This window comes from Panicum hallii, chromosome 9 (assembly GCF_002211085.1).
Source record: "Panicum hallii strain FIL2 chromosome 9, PHallii_v3.1, whole genome shotgun sequence".
Taxonomy (NCBI): Eukaryota; Viridiplantae; Streptophyta; class Magnoliopsida; order Poales; family Poaceae; genus Panicum; species Panicum hallii.
This window is the reverse complement of record NC_038050.1, coordinates 56,581,070-56,597,982: the sequence shown is the minus strand read 5'-3', so window position 1 is coordinate 56,597,982 and position 16,913 is coordinate 56,581,070. Positions and strand designations below refer to the sequence as shown.

The following is a 16,913-nucleotide window of genomic DNA, read 5'->3' as shown; positions in this document are numbered from 1 at the left end:
TTTATTAAATTCATATCTTATTATTTTCATAGCGGCAGCACTATGCAACAACCTAGGTGTAGTGATTATTTTACACCCATTGTCAAATTACTGACCAAATTTATCCGAAGTTACCGAACCAAGTTAACTAGTACATTATATCAGTAATATAAAACAAACTTTGTTCAGTAATTAGTTAGGTGTAGCTACACCTCTAGCACATAGATTTTCGTAGTGCATATATTTGGTATTATATATTTAATATTTTTTCTATATTTGAAAGGTGAGTTAATTTTTATAAAAAAAAACATAAAGGCCTATATACAATGTACTAGGAGTAACAATTTGACTCGTTCGTTACTCGAGTTAAGTTAAGCGCTCCGATTAATAACGTCGCATCGCTGGAAATTTACTCTTACTAAAACTTTTAAAGACTCATCGAGGAAGAGATGCAAATGAATGCAGGTATCTGGCTAGTCAGAAACTAGAGCAGCAACCAGCGGCTAGGATTCAGATGTTAGGTAACAGTAATATGCTAATGAAAACAGGCAAAGTCGGAGAATGAATTGTGCAATCCGGCTTCATCAGAAAGAGCTCTGGGTTCCACTGGTGTGCTCTGCTCCAACTTCACCAAAACGGAGCCCATAAAAAAGCATAGATACAAAGTTGCCAACGAAAGAACAAAATAAATAGATAGTTCTAATTTATGCTAGAATTGACCTATGACGCTCTCACTGTCTTTTCAGGCCTATGTAAAAAAGACTAGGTAGATTCGGAGTAGTTTTGTAACAGCTTTCTGATGTTCTGGAATATAGGCACCAGTGCAACAAGCGCAAGCTCAAGATGCTTCGAGCTGTTCAGGCGAATGCCTACTTGGCCAGTCCCCTTGTTGCTTATATTCGCATGCCCAACCAAGTTGCTAGCTCTTCCAGCAGGGATCTGAGACTGGACGTTGCAGCCGATCGCCAGATCCCCATGCCAATCCACAACAGATAATGCTAGAGTGGAAAGCATTCGCCCAATCGGGTAATCTTTGTCCCTCAGTGTTGCTTCGAGGCGGCCTCCATAGGCCACATCACCCCTCCCACTCATGGCACCACCACTGATCAGGACCCTGAGCTGCTTGTTCACTATCAGCTTGTCTTCAATCTTCACACCGGTCGATACGGAATCCCCAAGGAGCGTAGCAGATATCCCAGCAGCTGTGCTGTTGCGCCTGAAGTTCTTAAATCTCGACTCACCACGAATTGTGTATGCCATATCCTTGCCAACAGACTGCAAATCAAGCCCAAGTGAAGTAGTTTTTCCCTCAGCATGCTTAACTGAACTTGCAACCTCCATTTGCATAGAGCAATCCTTCTTGTCCTTTGTTAGTTGCCCAGATATGGACAGAGGAACTTTCCCTTTGACAGCAAACAATCTTTCGACATTAAGTCCCTCATAACCAACATCATGGTCCCAACCCTGGGTTTCCAATACAGGTCTGACAAGCCATTCACTTGGTGTATCCAGAAAACGATAGCGATGACTAGGATAGTCTGAATCAAAAGATGAGGGCAGTGCCATATCAGGCATAGGAACTGCAACATTGGTTGGAGTATTAGAATCATCTTCAGGGTTGCTGTTGTTGAAATCATTTGCTCGAGTACTGGCTTCTGCTGCCATTTTCTTCATCAACTTACGCCGCATCCTTTCCTCTTTCAGCTGCTTTCTGTAGAACAACTTCTCTCTGTAATCTAGCTCCTCAAGATATGCCTTTCGCTGTGCATTATTCAGCTTGGAAAGCTGAGCTTTTGTGAGGCGCTTAAAAGGAGGCAAATCATCATAATCTGAACCATCATCTGAATCAGAATCATCTGTCAAATCATCCTCAAGATCATCATCATCACCAAACTGCTCCTCTGGTAACTTCAGTGGGGCCCTAGACTGAAGAAGGGAAGAGACGAGGAAAGGCAGTGGAGGAATCCTTGTACGAGAAAGTTTACCAATGGGACTATCCTGCAACTTGAGGAGTACATTAGCCTCTGCTAATACCTTCGAAGCAAAACAAAGCAGTAATAGCTGTGGCTTCCAGACTTGTCCATTTGGCAAAACCCTCTGTCCAGCCCTGTTTGTCCTGCATGCTGCGTGATTTTCCACCAGGGATACTGGATTCATAAGACGGATATCACCAGCAGCTTGCCTTATAGCTTGCTGCACTACATGAGACCTCTGGGTGACAAACATCTCATAGCTCAGAGGAATTCCATTAAGCCCATCTGGTGGTGCAGATGCAGCATGAGTTAACACAACAATGGCATTGAACCAGACTGATGCTCCAAACACTTTCGTAATGGTTTGCAGCAGAGGGACATCACCATTGTCCCTGCTCTGCATATCTAATCTGTCAAAATAAAGAACAATATCGGGAGGGTTTTTGCTAATAAGCCTCTTCACGGAGTTGAGAACCTTCTGGTTGTGGTGTTGTTCTAAAGATGAGCATGAAAGTCCAGGTGTATCAATCACTCTTACTCTGATTCCCTCAACTGTACCAACCACTTCTTGAGCCTTTCTAGTACTGGAATCGAAAGCATTTGTATCCAACCTGGTATCATCAAAAATTGAATTAATAGTAGCACTCTTACCGACCCCAGTTTTACCGAGAACCAAGATGGTGCATGAAAAATCAAGGGGCTCATTTCCAGCAGCTTCAAGACGCTCTGCCATCTCTCTTGCCCGGTCAAAGCTTAATGACCCATTAGCAGTAGTTCTTCTAAGTTGTTCTGCCAGCCCAAGGCGGTACAGAACCTGTGAAACAACCATATTATGAGGCGTTTGCCCAAACCTGTGAGCAAGACGTAAAAACTTAACCCGGATCATCTGAAGCTTCTCATGAATTTCATCATTCTCATCTCCATCATCCTCAGCAGACTCAGTAGACGGCTGGCTTCCCCTATCCAAAGAACTCGGTCCATTGGCACGGACCTGTTGAACATGACGAGCAGGAGGCTGCGACAGGGAAGATGATGATCCAAGGCCAGCAGGACGAGATGGCATAGAGGGACCATTGGAACGACCAGAAGCTGCGTGAGATTGTGCAGGCGGTGCAGAGGTAGCTGTATTCTCATCATCTGAGGATCTCAGATCCTCCAATTCCTCGATTATAATAGCAGGCTCTGACTCAGGCCTATCCTTTGTACGATCAGCCAAAACAGCTGCAGTCACATTGATCTCGGCACGAGGACTATCCTCACCCCACTTCTCCGCCGCATGCCGCCCGGAATCCAGTACCACTCTGGTGTTCGGCGTCACCACAGGCTGGTGATCGCCGGCCACCGGCGTCCCCGACTCCGCCGCATCGCCTCCCGCGCCGTGATTTTCTTCCCCGCCCTCATCCCCGTCAGCCTCCTCCGCCACCACCGCATCGTCCGCGTCCTCCACCGCCACATCAACACCGCCCTCCTCCTCCGCCGCCACTCGCTTCACGGCGGATTCACCCGCCTCGGCGACTCCGCCGTTCTCGCCCGCCCGATCCTCCGGGCGCCCCTCGCCGACGACGCCGCCGTTCTCCATGGAGCACACCCGACGGCGCGAGAATGAAACCCTAGTCCGACACCAAGAGAAAATGGAACGGATCAAACGACAGCAACAGGAGGGGGGAAAAAACAAGCGAACAGAGACTGGAACAATAAAAAAAAAGGCGACGATGCGGTGGACGGATCCGGGGGGAGATGGTGTCTACCAACCTGGGTGGAGGCGCTGGCGGTGATGGCGGCGGCGAGGTAGATGAGATCGCCTCGCGCGGCGCGGTCGCGGCCAGGAAAAGGAGGGAGAGGAGTATGGTCAGGTCAGGAGGTCAGGTCTCGAGGGCCTCTGCCTGCCTGCAAGGCTGCAACTAAGAGAGAGAGAGGAGGTCGCGAAGGCCGCGGACGCCTCCGCCGCTTTTGCTGGGCTAGGCTAAAACCCTGCAGATCTGCTGCGGGGCCGGTTTTACCGGTGGCAGCTAATTACGGGGCCGGCTTTTTCTAAAACGAAATTCGGGCCCGTTTACTAAGGCCCCGTTTGGAAGCACATGGATTTTCAGAATTCATAATCTATAATCTGCTTCAGCTTCCAAACGAAGCAGATTCTATAGTGGATTTTGATGCTAAAGATTTTGGATTCTCAGAATCCTGGAAGCTGGAGGAGGCCAGCTTCTCGCAGCTACAACCTACCCAAATTACCATTTTGCCCTCGTTCATTCTACCGAAATCAAAGAAATCTGCCACTTCCAGGTTCCTCCATCTCTCTCCCGTTCATCTATCTTCCAGACGTCGATCCAATTCCCGCCGCCATCTGCTCCCGCCCGCCTGCTCCCCGCACGCGGCCGTCCAGAAGGCCTGCGCGCCCGGTCGGCGCCGGCGCTCCTCGCCGCGGGAGATGTCGCTGCTCCCACCGCGGCCGGTCCGCAGGCTCGCGCAGCCCTCCGCTTCGTCCCCGCCGCAGCCGGTCGTCCTCGTCCCCGACCTCCATCCCGCTGCGCGCCTCCTCGCTACTGGCGGGCCGAGCGGCGGCCGCCCAGGCGCTGCCCTTCATCGCAGCTCCCCACTGTGAGGCCGGCCTACCTCTGCCCTACGGTTTTGGGCCAGCAGCGGCGGACCGTCCCCGTCAGGCACCGCCAGTTCCGCCCGGGTGGCCATCCCCGCGCAGGCGGCACCCATCCCTACCGAGGCGCCGCGTGTCCTCGGTCGTGGCCGCGCAGGCGCCGGCGCGTCTCCTCCTCCTGCATCCCCCGCCGCCGTCCCCGTCCCCAGCCGTGGCCGTGCTGGCCTAGGTGCCGCGCGCCTCCGCGCGACCGGTGGGCCGAGCGTGCGGCCGTGCCGGCACTGCCCGTCCCTGGCCGCAGCCACGCACGCCGAGTGCTTGTTGGAAGCGAGCCGGCCCGCGCAGACCGAGCTGCAGGCGCAGATGTTGTACGCACGAGCTCACCGTGGTGGTGGTGCGCTCGCTGAACACGGCCGTGGCGCTGGACGGCGTCGCGGACGTTGCCGCCGACTCGTGCAGCGGCGCGAGGCCGTTGAGCTACTCGGTATGCGAGCCATCCGTGGTGAGCTCTAACCGCCTTATGGGTCCGAGGACGGCGGCGAGGCTCAGAGGGTCAAGACTCAAGAGCAACCTCCTCAACAAGATGCTTCAGTAATTGTTAAGCATATTTTTATGACTGTTTGCAGATGAATGAGAAGTACAACAAGAGCTTGGATGAGATCTAGAGCACGGCGGCACTGATGCATTCGAGCTCCACCGCGTCAGCAACGGCCGGAAGTAGCATTGTAGTTGGCGGCCAAAAAAAATATCAAGGGCACGAATGGGATGTGTACACGAAACATGCATAAAATCAGCTACTAGAATCCAATGATCCAAACATCACAATCCAGATTTTCTCCAGAATCTAGATTTTGTAAATCCATTCATAATCCTGGATTCTCAAAATCCAAAATCTAATCCAAACGGGGCCTAAGGGAGAACAAAATCTGAATGAGATTGCTAAAATGATTTAGCTGCAGACGGGCTTGGAAGTTGGAACTATTTTTTTCGATTAGGGTTTGCCAATAAATGCAACATAACTAGCATTTCGAGGGCGACCGAAATGATTTTCGGCACTTTCTAATTGTCGTGCAAGACCTAAACCCAGACGATTGCTGCATTCCACAACACAGTCTGGTTATGCTGGCTGCTCCATTATTTGGTTGGCGATGAAGGATTAAAGGAATGGGAAGGGAAAGGAGAAAAAAGAGTGGCAACTGGCAAAAGCAAAAGGAAGATAAAACTGTAAGGAAACCAGGGAAAGGAAGGGAAAAGCTCATCGGTTTGTCCGTTTGTGCTACCGAATCGCGGGCCTGACACGTCGGAAGCTAATAATGGTCCCACGTGTAAGTGAAGACATCGATCTGGTATAGGGCCCATGCCATGCGAATTTGCCTCTCCACGTGCGGTCTCCATTCCGATGCCTTCCAGAATTGATCAAAAGAGGATTTGGGTGTGAGGTGTCGCCGACCTTGCACGCATCACGCAGGAATTAGCGTTTCCTAACCCAAGCCATAGCTATTTATAGCGGAAAGATTGTAATTCTACTTCTGAATAATATAAGCTCTCGTGATTTGCCTAAAAAAGATATTTATAGCGTCACATCTGTTCCTCCTCTTATTCGGTTATTCCCTTTCCATCTAATACTAACAGCTCACCTCGTACACACACACAAAATGTACTCCTAAGTACACAAGGCTGCAATAGGGCCGCGCCACGAAAACTGAATCTGCCATGTACCAAGCGCGGTTCACTGGATAGGAAACAGAAAACTGGAGCGCGACGGCATCACGAGAATCGGTGCCGCCGCCGCCTCATCGTGTAGTCTTGGATCACGGCGCCAAGCGCGAAATTCGGCGCGAGCTCGCGGTGCGCGAGCGGCTGCCCGGTCACGGGCGAGGCGTCGCTGCCGCCGTCAAGCCAGCCTCTGATGGCGTCGGCCTCGTACGTGAACCCGTCCGCCGCGACGTGAGGGTCCCTCATGAGCTCCTGCGAAGTCAATGGGGACGAGCTCAGAAACTCTCTTGCACAGTGCCACAGATTATTCCAGATTATCACAAGTGAGGTATCTTTATTGTGCTTATGAGGATGCAAACCTGAAGGATGGGGCAGAGGAAGTAGGAAGCAGGGATGCAGTCGTCGTCGTACGGTGACTGAATGACTGACGACGGCGAGAACGCGGTCGGCTTGCATTGGCTGAGCGGCGCCTGCAGTTCTCTGCCACCAGTGTCAAGATCAATCTGTATGGGGACATGCTCCTTCTGTGGCTCAGTCACTTGACCGGCTGTTGCGAGGACGGCATCCATGTCGACAATGCGCCGTTCAAAGGTCAATCCCTCTGAAATTGCCTCTTGGAGTTCGTCGGGGGGTGTGTTTTGCTCATCCATGGGCAGGTGGTTTGCTTGTCTTAACTGAGCGATTTCCAGGTTCGCTCTTGCGAGAGCCTCTTCAAGCTCTTGGCGCTTTCTCACTTCCTCCAAGTACAACTCCTGGTATTCATTTGCCTGGAAGGTTCAAAGTTCTGGTCAAAATTTAAAAAACGTATGCAACTAGAATATTTAACAAGAATAGTTTACTTCTCAAGAAAGAAAGTGGTATAGGGCAAGGTACTATACTTTCTGAATAGCTAAAACCACTTCCTCGTCTGCCCTTTGGCGCCTAGAAGATTCGTTTAGAGCTCTCTTCATCAAGTTCTCAGCTGCTATGCATGCCTCTTTGAGCTCATCATGTAACCCCAATTCTGACTGAACGTCGTCCTACACAACAGTAATAGAAAATAAAAATATAAGCTCACCATTATCTTCAGAATCAGGAGATGCCGTTGCATTCTCTCAGTCACGCACCTCTTTCTGGCAAGGTACTAGCTGCAGAGCTTGGTGATCAAAATCAGGGAGCAAAGATGTAACTGATGATGCTGTGTCCACCTCCTTACCCCTATCATAGAAAACTCGATCAGAATTTGGAACCCCGTTAACTCATTAGCTACCAGATATCCAAAAGTTACACCTCAGACTGTACCTGGTACATACTAGTTGTCCCTTGCAAATAAACCAAATCTTGCATGATGGATCAGCTCTCTGCATAATTTCTGTTGCCTTCGTAGACTTAGGTTTGTCCATTTTTCTGAAAACAGAGCTGACAGATAAAGTTTCCATACATGATGGATTTATAACCTCCTAAGTACCAGAAACAGAATTTTTAATTAAAAAAAACAGGATTCACTTATGCCAGATTTACCTTGAGTATTGTCTGTCTGTGGCAGCTGACATAACTAGCCTAGTGACTCTATGCAGGACAATGAGTTCAATCAGACCATGTACTACATCTTCCTTCTCAAAAACTAATTTCTCACATTTTACCTGAAATTTACAGAACATTAGGGACCTATCAGCCATCCTGTTCCATTTGAAACCTAATGCTAACTATGAAGCTTAACTGCAAGCCAAAACCACTTGGAGAAGGATAAATGTACAAGAATATGACACATTAACACAGTATATATGAAACTTGAGGAAGAACCAAAATAGCACCTTCATTCTCAAGCATTGATGAACATAGCCATCTAGCTGTTTGTTCACCTTTTCACGCTCAATCCTTCTGAACAATTTCACTTGCTCCGGGCTCAATTTACTAGAATGAAATTTGACTCCCACTGACATAAAAAGACAGAATTAATGAAATAATCTAACCACATCAAGCACATGCAGAATTAAAATCTCTGCAGCAGGTACAGGTACAATTTGTAATATTCTGGAAAAGAAATCATAGATTAATTTTACCCCTAAAGGCAAGGTATCGTTATTATTTCCAGCCTACAGGAAGAGTTTGGCTGATGGTTAGGCTGGCACTTTTTTACCATCACATGAAATAGCGGTCCAATATTTCACTAGTATATATCCTATTTAATCTGATACAATGCTACTACAATTTTGGATTGGACATGCTTCACCTTATTGGAATAGGAGAAGTGAGCAAACTGCAGGAAACGTTGGCCCACAACACATCATGATCAATTCATGGTGGCCGATGGCCTCGGTTCTCGTGGCCACAATAATGGAACAAGTATTTGCGAATTCCTTCAGCAACAGAACGAATTAAAAGCATATAAGATCAAGAAACACGTACTCACTGGAATCGTCTGCGGTGGAACATGCACATGTGTGATCACCAGAGTGGCTCCGCTGCCGCCGAAATGGCTGAGAACCCACGATAGCGTGGACTGCCCCGCCTTGAACTCTGCCGGCAGCGCGACGAACACCTTCTCCGTCGCTGCCGCCATCCTCTTCGCAGAGTTCGCCGTGAAGCCTCGGTTTAAAAGACCTTGTCTGGTGGCATAAGAAACACGCAGACGTTGGGCTTGTATAAGATACAAGAGACTTTGGACGCGGGACAGTGACACCATGCGAGGAGGAAGCCAATGGCACGCGACAGTGACATACAGATACAAGGTGGAAGTTCCCAGGCTACCTGCGGGTCTGGACCCAGTGTGATCACTTGTCACATCAGACAAAAAAAATTCTCGTTTCATAACCCTGTGCAGTTGACTGACTCGTCCAGTCATCTATACAATATTTTGCTGGTTCAAGTTTCAATTGATTGAGAGCAATGCACACGGCATGAAGCTAGGAAATTGGAAGCATCAACAAAGAAATTGAAAGGAAATACTGCTATAAGTACAAGATGATCGGATGGACATGTTGGAATATCTGGCGTTAAAATATTTAATTACATGATACTGTGCATGTAGAATGGCAGAATACCAGTATTGTATAGTCTTAAAAGTGGGAAGATTTGCTACATATTCCTGATAATAAAATCAGAGGCCCAGTGCACATAGACAAGTAGCAATCATGCAATAAACAAGCATTAACATATAGCTGAAAAATCAAAATGAAACATTTACCTATGAAAAAAGTTCAGCTGTTACTTTACTAGGATCAAAATAGTCCAGAACTCCAGATAGTATGTGGAGCTGATTTTTTGAGACGTAGCATGGACATTACTATAACCAGAATAAGCAACATTATGATAGAGTGCAATAGGACACAATGGTTGGTGCATAATGAAAATTCAGGCACTACAAACTATTCATGAGCTTATATTAAGCATGCAGCTGACCTAATAATGTAGCATAAAGTAGGCACAGACATTAGACCCCATTCACGAGCATTCATATGTTTTAAGACTTAAGAGCGCAGATGATTTCATCATGTAGTACAAAGAGTAGGCACTAAATGAAATCTATCAGGAATTCAGGAGCTGAAACTCTATCTGAGTAATTTGTTAGATTCAGTAAAGAGAGTGCTAGTTACTAGCTATGAATAATTTAGATGAATTGTTAGCTAAAAAGGAAACAATCTAGATGAATTGTCAACTAAAAAGACATTCTGTGAGGCTCAATATATATGGCATGATAACAGAAAAGATAACTTCCAAAAGATCTTATATTCACTGCCATGGGGCATGCTGTTTTTGAAATTGTAACGCCAGAAAGCCCTTACATTCTTTTTTGACACCAGGATGCTTCACCAATCCACTATCACAGCGACCACAATTTACTAGATGGGAAGTTCCATGGACCATCTGGCAGTACAACAGAATAATTGATAAGCTAGTTTTTTTGTTAGTTGTTAGCACTTTGGTTAGAAAACTCAGCACTTGCAGGAGTAATTTTCTTGCAAGGCTTGAATAGCCTATCCTTGAAAAGCTTGTCTCAGTAAAACTGGGAATCTGACGTTGCTCCTTGAGTAGATAAACTCGACTATCTTGACTACACAAAAATCAGTGGCTTTCGGGTAACCTGTGATAACAAAGAGAGCAAAATAATAGATTGGTGATTTTCATGTGAGTTGAAAATTTCATACAAATAGGTGAAGCTCTCATAGAATCTGCATGCGAAATCACAATTGCGAGGTAGTTATAAGGAATTAAGGTTTTAAAATTAACAGGTTATGATTAATACTTGAAAAAATGTTTGAAAGGGCTCAACCACCTGGCAATAAGTCCAAACTCACAAGAACGAGATGTAACTAGTGATTTAGAAGAAACATACCGCCAAGGGAACTCTGAGGTGTCAATTCCAGCTCGGTGCAATTGATCAACGTATTGTAATGCTTCTCGGCACTCTTCCCTGTCATCAAAAAACTCACTTTTATCGCCTTCAATCTGATAAGTGTCGTTCCCTTTGCCAGTGATAACCTGAAGGGAGAAGCATAGCTGTCAGGATCACGATGAACCAAAAAAGGGAACAAAGTGAACTCTACTGCATTATAACTGGCATGGTTTAAAGAAATAAGATTACTTTGTCATCACAACATTAATGTATCAATTACCACTTTTCTAGATAGCAACACAATAATAGTAACATAGTTTACTTGTCTTTCCACTACTTGTCGCACAGACAACAGAAAGTCTAACAGACAACAGAAGGCATATAGTGACTAATGAGACTATTAGGAAATACAGCCCCCCCCCCCCCCCCCCCCATTAGGGTTGAGGTGCTCTCCCAAATCCTCTCTACATGGTATCAGACCGGGATTACCTGATCCTGCTCATCCCTTCTGCAACCTTACTTTTTCAAATCGCCCGCGTGATCATCACGGGCGCCCACCTCTCCCCGGCGCCACCTGTGCACCAACCTCCCTCTCCAGCGCCGCCTCGGCTGCAGCGCGTCGGCCTTCCCCTCCTACGCCGCCTCGGCTGCACCTTCTCCTTCCCACCGGTGCCGCCCCTGCTGCGCCATGTCGAGCACCACCCCCATCCCCGCCAACGTAACCATGCCAGCCATGGGCCAAGGCACGGCCCCTACGGCTGGTGGCGGCGCCACTGCAGACACAGCCGCGCCGGTGATCGTCCACCCATACACCACCGTGTCAGCGAAGACCCACGTCCTAGTGACCTTGGTGATGAAGAATCCCGACTACACCAAGTGGGCTTCGTTCTTCAAATCGATGTGTGGCAATTTCTGCCTCAAGCCACACATCGATGGCACCTCCACGACGCCGCCGACCACCGATCCCCTCTGGCCCTCCTGGGATCAGGCGGATTGCTGCGTCCGTAGCTGGATCTTTGGCTTCATCGACGACGTCATCCTCGACCTCACCATGGATGGGCATGAGCAGACAACCCTCGAATTGTGGACGGCAATGGAGGGCTGTTCCACGCCAACAAGGAGCCGCGCGCCATCTTCCTGCATCACGAGTTCCACTCCATGATGCAGGGCGACTCCAGCATCACGAAGTACTACTAGAGGATGAAGACCGTCGCCCGTCACAAGGCCCGCTGGGTGGTTCGCGGGTTCTCTCAACGGCACGGCATCGACTACGACGAGATCTTCAGCCCCATCGTCAAGCCTGCCACGATCCGAGCCATCCTCAGCATCGCCGTCTCCTGCACCTGGTCGATCCACCAGTTGGAAGTGAAGAACGCGTTTCTTCATGGCCACCTTGATGAGACCGTCTACTGCCAGCGGCCACTAGGCTTCGTCGACCCTGCCTCGCCTGATCATGTTTGTTTGCTGCAGAAGTCCCTCTACGGCCTCATGCAGGCCCCTCGCACGTGGTACCAGCGCTTTGCCACATATCTTCAACGGCTCGGCTTCATCGAGGCGACATCGGACACCTCTCTCTTTGTATGCAAAGAGGGACCCAGCACCGCCTATCTACTCCTCTACGTCGAGATGACATCATCCTCGCCGCTTCGTCACCAGCTCTCCTTCGTCGCATCATGGAGTGCCTCCACTCCGAGTTTGCCATGACAGACCTCGGCGACCTCCACCACTTCCTCGGCATCTCCGTCATGCAGTCCCTAACGGCCTCTTTCTCTCACAGCGACAGTACGCCGTCGACCCCCTCCAGCGCGCAGGCATGGCCGAGTGTCACTCCACGTCGACTCCAGTGGACACTCGGGCCAAGCTCTCAGCCATGGATGGTGCCGCAGTTGCAGATCCCTCAGAGTACAGGAGCATCACCGGAGCACTTTAGTACCTCACGTTGAATCGACCGGACCTGGCTTAAGCCGTTCAGCAGGTGTGCCTTTTCATGCATGATCCTCGTGAGCCCCATCCCCCGCTGATCAAGCGCATCCTGCGCTACGTGAAAGGCAACCTAGCGTCTTGCCTCTACATCGGCACCGGTCCCGTCAAGTCACTGACAGCTTACTCTGTCGCGGATAGGGTTGGCTGCCTTGACTCCAGACACTCTACGTCCGGCTTCTGTGTCTTCCTCGGCGACAACTTGGTGTCTTGGTCATCCAAGCGCCAGACCACCATCTCTCGCTCTAGTGCTGAAGTGAAGTACCGTGTTGCCGCCCACGTTATCGTCAAGTGTTGTTGGCTATGCCAACTTCTCCCGGAGCTCCACGTCCCGATGGCTATTGCAACAGCGTCAGCGCGGTCTACATGACCGCCAACCCTATCCATCATTGTCGCACCATCAAGATCGACATCCACTTCGTCCGCGAGAAGGTCGCTCTGGGCCAAGTTCGTGTTCTACACGTTCTGTCCTCTCACCAGTTGTTCACTGACTTTAGGTCCAGTCTTTGCGTCCGGGATCCTCCCGCTGCGACTGCGGGAGGGTATTAGGAAATGTATAGCCAGGAATTTCCCCCTTGTACCTTGTATTCTCCTTCCATGTATACTAGTCATGGCTCACTCTCTCTCTCTCTCTCTCTCTCTCTGTCTCTCTCTCTCTCTCTCTCTCTATATATATATATATATATAATACACAGTCACCTCCCCCTCCCCCCCCCCCCCAATTAGGGTGTGAGGTGCTCTCCCAAATCCTCTCTACAGAGACTGGGACTATATTATTTAACTCCTGTATACTGAACATATTAGGGTTAATGTCAGCTTATGTAAGCATTTCTGTAAAAGATGTATGCATGGGGAACTAGGCCTACCAGTTTTAAAATTTCTTCACAACACAGTTATATGGACAGAGACTCAGCTACAGAGAAATCTTCCTGATAACAGGAAGCTTTGGAGAAAACATACCACCACATCGCCTTGTTCGCCCATTGCAACAGCAGCTCGTACTGCAACTCTTCTAATGTCATGTAGGAAGAGCCTATGTCCATTTGGAAGGGGTGGATAATAATCGTTAGCACCATATTTCAAGTATTCTTCCATGGTCCAGCCTACACCCACCAACATATCATCCAGGATATCCACTGTTCAGAATAGAACAAAAAAATTGTGTGAAATTCAGCACAGTATGGATTTATCTCACATATGATCTAAATTTTAGATATTAATTATGAATATACATGGATCTTCATTTGCAGGATTGTCTGATGTCAACATGACAACATCACTTTTCTCAGCTGCAATCTTTGTCATCACCGGCCTCTTCCCTCTTTCTTTCTCACCACAACATCCAACAACTAAATAGAACAGCATAGCAGGAGGTTAAGTTCATGTGCTATAACCAGAATAATAATGAGAATATAGCACCACGTACAACTAATCAACAATTCAAGACTAATACAACTCTGTGTAGGCAGGGTGCAATGTTAACAAACAGAAGAAATTATCATACCAGTGACAATCCGGCGTGGGCCCAGCTCCCTTACACCATCCAGAAGCCTTGACAAAGCTTCTGGTGTCCTCGCATGATCAACAATCACCCCGAATGCTTGCTCCTCATCAATTAGCTCACACCGGCCTGGGATACCATCCACCTCTTCTATGCCCCTGACTATGTCCTCCAGTGGCGCGCCCACTGCAATACCAACTGCCACAGTTGCAAGGATGTTGTAGATGTTGTCCCTTCCAAGCAGCCCCGAGGAGATCTCGAGGATCCCATGCGGTGTCTGTACCAAAACCTCTGTCTCAAACAGGGAAAGCTGGTATTTGAGGGTGTGCACATCAGCCTTCTTGTTCTCAAACGAATATGTCACCACAGGGACATCATGCGCCCCTTGTGCAGCGAAGAATGGGGCACTTGGATCATCGATGTTTACCACTTTACGATGGCGCTCAGGGTCCACCATTCTGGAGAACAGAGAACCCATGCTGCTCATATACTCCTCATATGTCATGCTACCCTCCCCATCAGTGTGCCTAACATTAGTCAGCACGGCAATGTCATAATCTATCTCACTGTCCACACCAGGTGGAGGCATCCCATCAGTGGCTGTCTCCAACACAACTGCCTCAGCGCCATTGTGTAACATAGTCGCCATCAGCTTCTGCACGGCAATGGGGTCACCAGATGATTCAGGTCGCGCATCAAGCTTGTTGCTGCCGAAAGCATAGGCCCCAAGAACTCCCACCATGCCAGTCCTCACCCCCATGGCCTCATACACTGCTTTGACGAGGTGAGTTGTGGTAGTGACTCCATCCGTGCCAGTGACACCTATCACCGCCATGTCCGTGGACGGCCGCCTGTAGAGGCAGGCTGGGAGCACCCGGAGCGCGGTCGCAATGTCGTCCACAATGACCAGCGCACGGCAGGCCAGGGTGCCCTCGATGTTGACGTCCTGATCGGCTACGACGGCAACGGCCCCTCGCTTGTCGGCCTCGGTGAGGCCCCCGAGCCCCTCCTCTCCCACGCACACAAAGAGGTCACCCGCGGCCACAAGGCTGGCGTCGCTCTGCACCCCCGCAAGCGCGACATCCTGGTCGCCCGTCACGGCCACCGGGACGAGCTTGCTCTCGTCGAGGAGCTCGGCAAGCGTCATGCGGAAGGCCGGCTGCCGCATCCTGGCCCCTTCGAGCCCGAGCTCCTCGGCCACATCAAAGCCTTCCTCATCCTCGTCGAGCGGCAAGCCATTGTCTCCATCCTCGTCCTCGCCCCCCTCCGCCTCCTCGTCCTCTTCGTCCGCCACGGACACAACACTGAGTCCCTGCAGCTTCCGAATCTCGTCGAGGTCGATCACCTCCTCGGAGGAGAGCTCGTCGGCGAGGCCCTCCTCGGGCTGCGACGGCGGCGGCGAAGCAGGGGACGGCTTGATGAGCCCACGCCGGGTGAAATCCTCCCTCTTCTCGGCAATGGCGCGGTCGATCTCGTCGAAGAACTCGTCGTCGGGATCGTAGCTCCCGCCGCCAGCGCCGCCGTCCGTGGAGGGAGACGAGAAGAGCGGGTGGTCGGGGGTGATCTCTGGCTGCCGGCTCCGGGCGCGCTCGACGCTGCGTGCAAGCTGGTCGTAGCGGTTGAGGCCGTGGGACGAATCCTCCGCGGCCTCTGGGGGCTCGTCATCCGCGGTGGGCGGACGAAACCGTCGCGTGGCCCCGGCGGCGAGGCGCGGAGGAAGGCGGCGCGGGGCCGGCGGGGCCGCCAGGGTCCTGGGAGGAGGCGGGCGGGACGCGGAGGGGAAGGGGAAGGGGAGGCGGAAGGCGAGGGGGGCCGTAGCCATGGGAGGCTGGCTGGGGGTTAGTGCTTGCTGTCGCTGTGTTGGTGGGGGTTTTGGATTGGGGAGGGGGGACTGGGAAGAAGAAAGAGGGGATGAGATAGAGTCGGGTGGTGGCCGTGCGGGGTTTGCGTTGCGTTTCCCGAGTTGCTGCTGCTGGGCTGAATTTTGAAATTTGTGACCCGGGCCTGGTTGTTGGTGGACCGTGGACCTGAGCTTTGGGCTGGGGCGCTGGGCTTCCTGTGTTTGCTGATTATGCTTTCACCCTTGTTTTATTTTTCTGTTTACGCTTTGTATTTTCTGAACGGTTTTTGTATGGCTAGATTCTGCAACGCCATCGGACACCGGTTCATGGAATCCTACATTCCAAAAACCATGTAGCATGAAATTCTTATAATTTAATGTGGAATAGTAGTAAAACCATGTTCGTGTTCAAGTAAAATGTGACGGGCTCAACTTTTCTCTTAATCTCGTTTAGAATTTTAGATGTATAAATTATCAAATATAGCATCTAAGTTAACAAAGAGCTTCTTCTCATTTAGAATTTTAGATGTATAGATTACCAAAGATAGCATCTAAGTTAACAAAACTCACTTGTGATGAACGAGCTTAAAAGGTTGAGGGTCTATTCAGTTTGAGAGTTTTGTGAAATTGTACAAGAATCATGAAAAAGCTAAACGATCTTAAGTGCACATTGCTCTTTCTATTTAATTTAGTCTAAATTATAAAGATATACTTCATAATGGATCTAATTATTCTTATTCTACACTAAAAATATTATTACTCTTCTCTATAAACTTAGTCAAACTTAAACCAATTTAACTTAGAACAAATTAAAATATCTTATATTTCAGGATGGGGAGTAGACAAAATAATTGTGCACAAAGTCAACTGTGTAAATAGCATTCAAGCTACTTTTAGTTATTGTCCAAAGCTCATGTTATATAACGTATCAAGCGCTTGGAAACGTCTCCTCTTCTAATAAGATTATAGAATCGTAAGATGTTACTATTATATTGTTATATATAAATGATCTTATCAAC

At 49.2% G+C, this 16,913-nt stretch overlaps 4 protein-coding genes across 5 annotated transcripts; 1 reads left to right on the top strand and 3 right to left on the bottom strand.

Moving 5' to 3' along the window:
• Positions 1–536: 536 nt before the first annotated feature.
• LOC112872589 (translocase of chloroplast 120, chloroplastic) lies at positions 537–3,950 on the bottom strand. Its single transcript, XM_025935641.1, has 2 exons — positions 3,705–3,950; positions 537–3,562 (listed from the first exon to the last, which is right to left on the bottom strand). Exon 2 carries the CDS (start codon positions 3,529–3,531, stop codon positions 742–744), a length of 2,790 nt encoding a protein of 929 aa, XP_025791426.1. The 5' UTR covers positions 3,532–3,562; positions 3,705–3,950; the 3' UTR covers positions 537–741.
• Positions 3,690–4,771, top strand: LOC112873173 (vegetative cell wall protein gp1-like). The gene is made up of 2 exons (XM_025936194.1): positions 3,690–3,813; positions 4,233–4,771. Exons 1-2 carry the CDS (start codon positions 3,690–3,692, stop codon positions 4,769–4,771), a joined length of 663 nt encoding a protein of 220 aa, XP_025791979.1.
• A 1,323-nt stretch (positions 4,772–6,094) lies between these two features.
• Positions 6,095–10,142, bottom strand: LOC112872593 (U-box domain-containing protein 33-like). 2 transcript variants are annotated; one of them, XM_025935646.1, is made up of 9 exons: positions 10,023–10,142; positions 8,647–8,846; positions 8,052–8,173; positions 7,759–7,880; positions 7,540–7,656; positions 7,365–7,455; positions 7,137–7,277; positions 6,618–7,025; positions 6,095–6,510 (listed from the first exon to the last, which is right to left on the bottom strand). In XM_025935646.1, the coding sequence occupies exons 2-9, from the start codon at positions 8,798–8,800 to the stop codon at positions 6,310–6,312; spliced, it is 1,356 nt and encodes a 451-aa protein (XP_025791431.1). In that variant the 5' UTR covers positions 8,801–8,846; positions 10,023–10,142; the 3' UTR covers positions 6,095–6,309. The 2 variants fall into 2 exon arrangements, with proteins under 2 accessions (XP_025791431.1, XP_025791432.1); XM_025935647.1 differs by having other exon boundaries at positions 7,540–7,644.
• Positions 9,928–15,917, bottom strand: LOC112872590 (UDP-N-acetylmuramoyl-L-alanyl-D-glutamate--2,6-diaminopimelate ligase MurE homolog, chloroplastic). The gene is made up of 5 exons (XM_025935642.1): positions 14,058–15,917; positions 13,786–13,902; positions 13,514–13,689; positions 10,574–10,719; positions 9,928–10,321 (listed from the first exon to the last, which is right to left on the bottom strand). The coding sequence occupies exons 1-5, from the start codon at positions 15,874–15,876 to the stop codon at positions 10,303–10,305; spliced, it is 2,277 nt and encodes a 758-aa protein (XP_025791427.1). The 5' UTR covers positions 15,877–15,917; the 3' UTR covers positions 9,928–10,302.
• Positions 15,918–16,913: the final 996 nt, after the last annotated feature.

Coding starts and splice junctions, on each gene's coding strand:
- LOC112872593 (XM_025935646.1), bottom strand. CDS start 8,800: ATGGCGGCAGCGACGGAGAAGGTGTTCGTCGCGCTGCCGGCAGAGTTC. Junction 7,881..8,051: donor ATCAATGCTTGAGAATGAAG/GTGCTATTTTGG, acceptor TGTAAATTTCAG/GTAAAATGTGAGAAATTAGT. Junction 7,026..7,136: donor TGGTTTTAGCTATTCAGAAA/GTATAGTACCTT, acceptor TGAACCTTCCAG/GCAAATGAATACCAGGAGTT.
- LOC112873173 (XM_025936194.1), top strand. CDS start 3,690: ATGGTGTCTACCAACCTGGGTGGAGGCGCTGGCGGTGATGGCGGCGGC. Junction 3,814..4,232: donor GAGTATGGTCAGGTCAGGAG/GTCAGGTCTCGA, acceptor TGCCACTTCCAG/GTTCCTCCATCTCTCTCCCG.
- LOC112872589 (XM_025935641.1), bottom strand. CDS start 3,531: ATGGAGAACGGCGGCGTCGTCGGCGAGGGGCGCCCGGAGGATCGGGCG.
- LOC112872590 (XM_025935642.1), bottom strand. CDS start 15,876: ATGGCTACGGCCCCCCTCGCCTTCCGCCTCCCCTTCCCCTTCCCCTCC. Junction 13,903..14,057: donor CCCACGCCGGATTGTCACTG/GTATGATAATTT, acceptor TGTTCTATTTAG/TTGTTGGATGTTGTGGTGAG. Junction 13,690..13,785: donor TCCTGCAAATGAAGATCCAT/GTATATTCATAA, acceptor TATTCTGAACAG/TGGATATCCTGGATGATATG.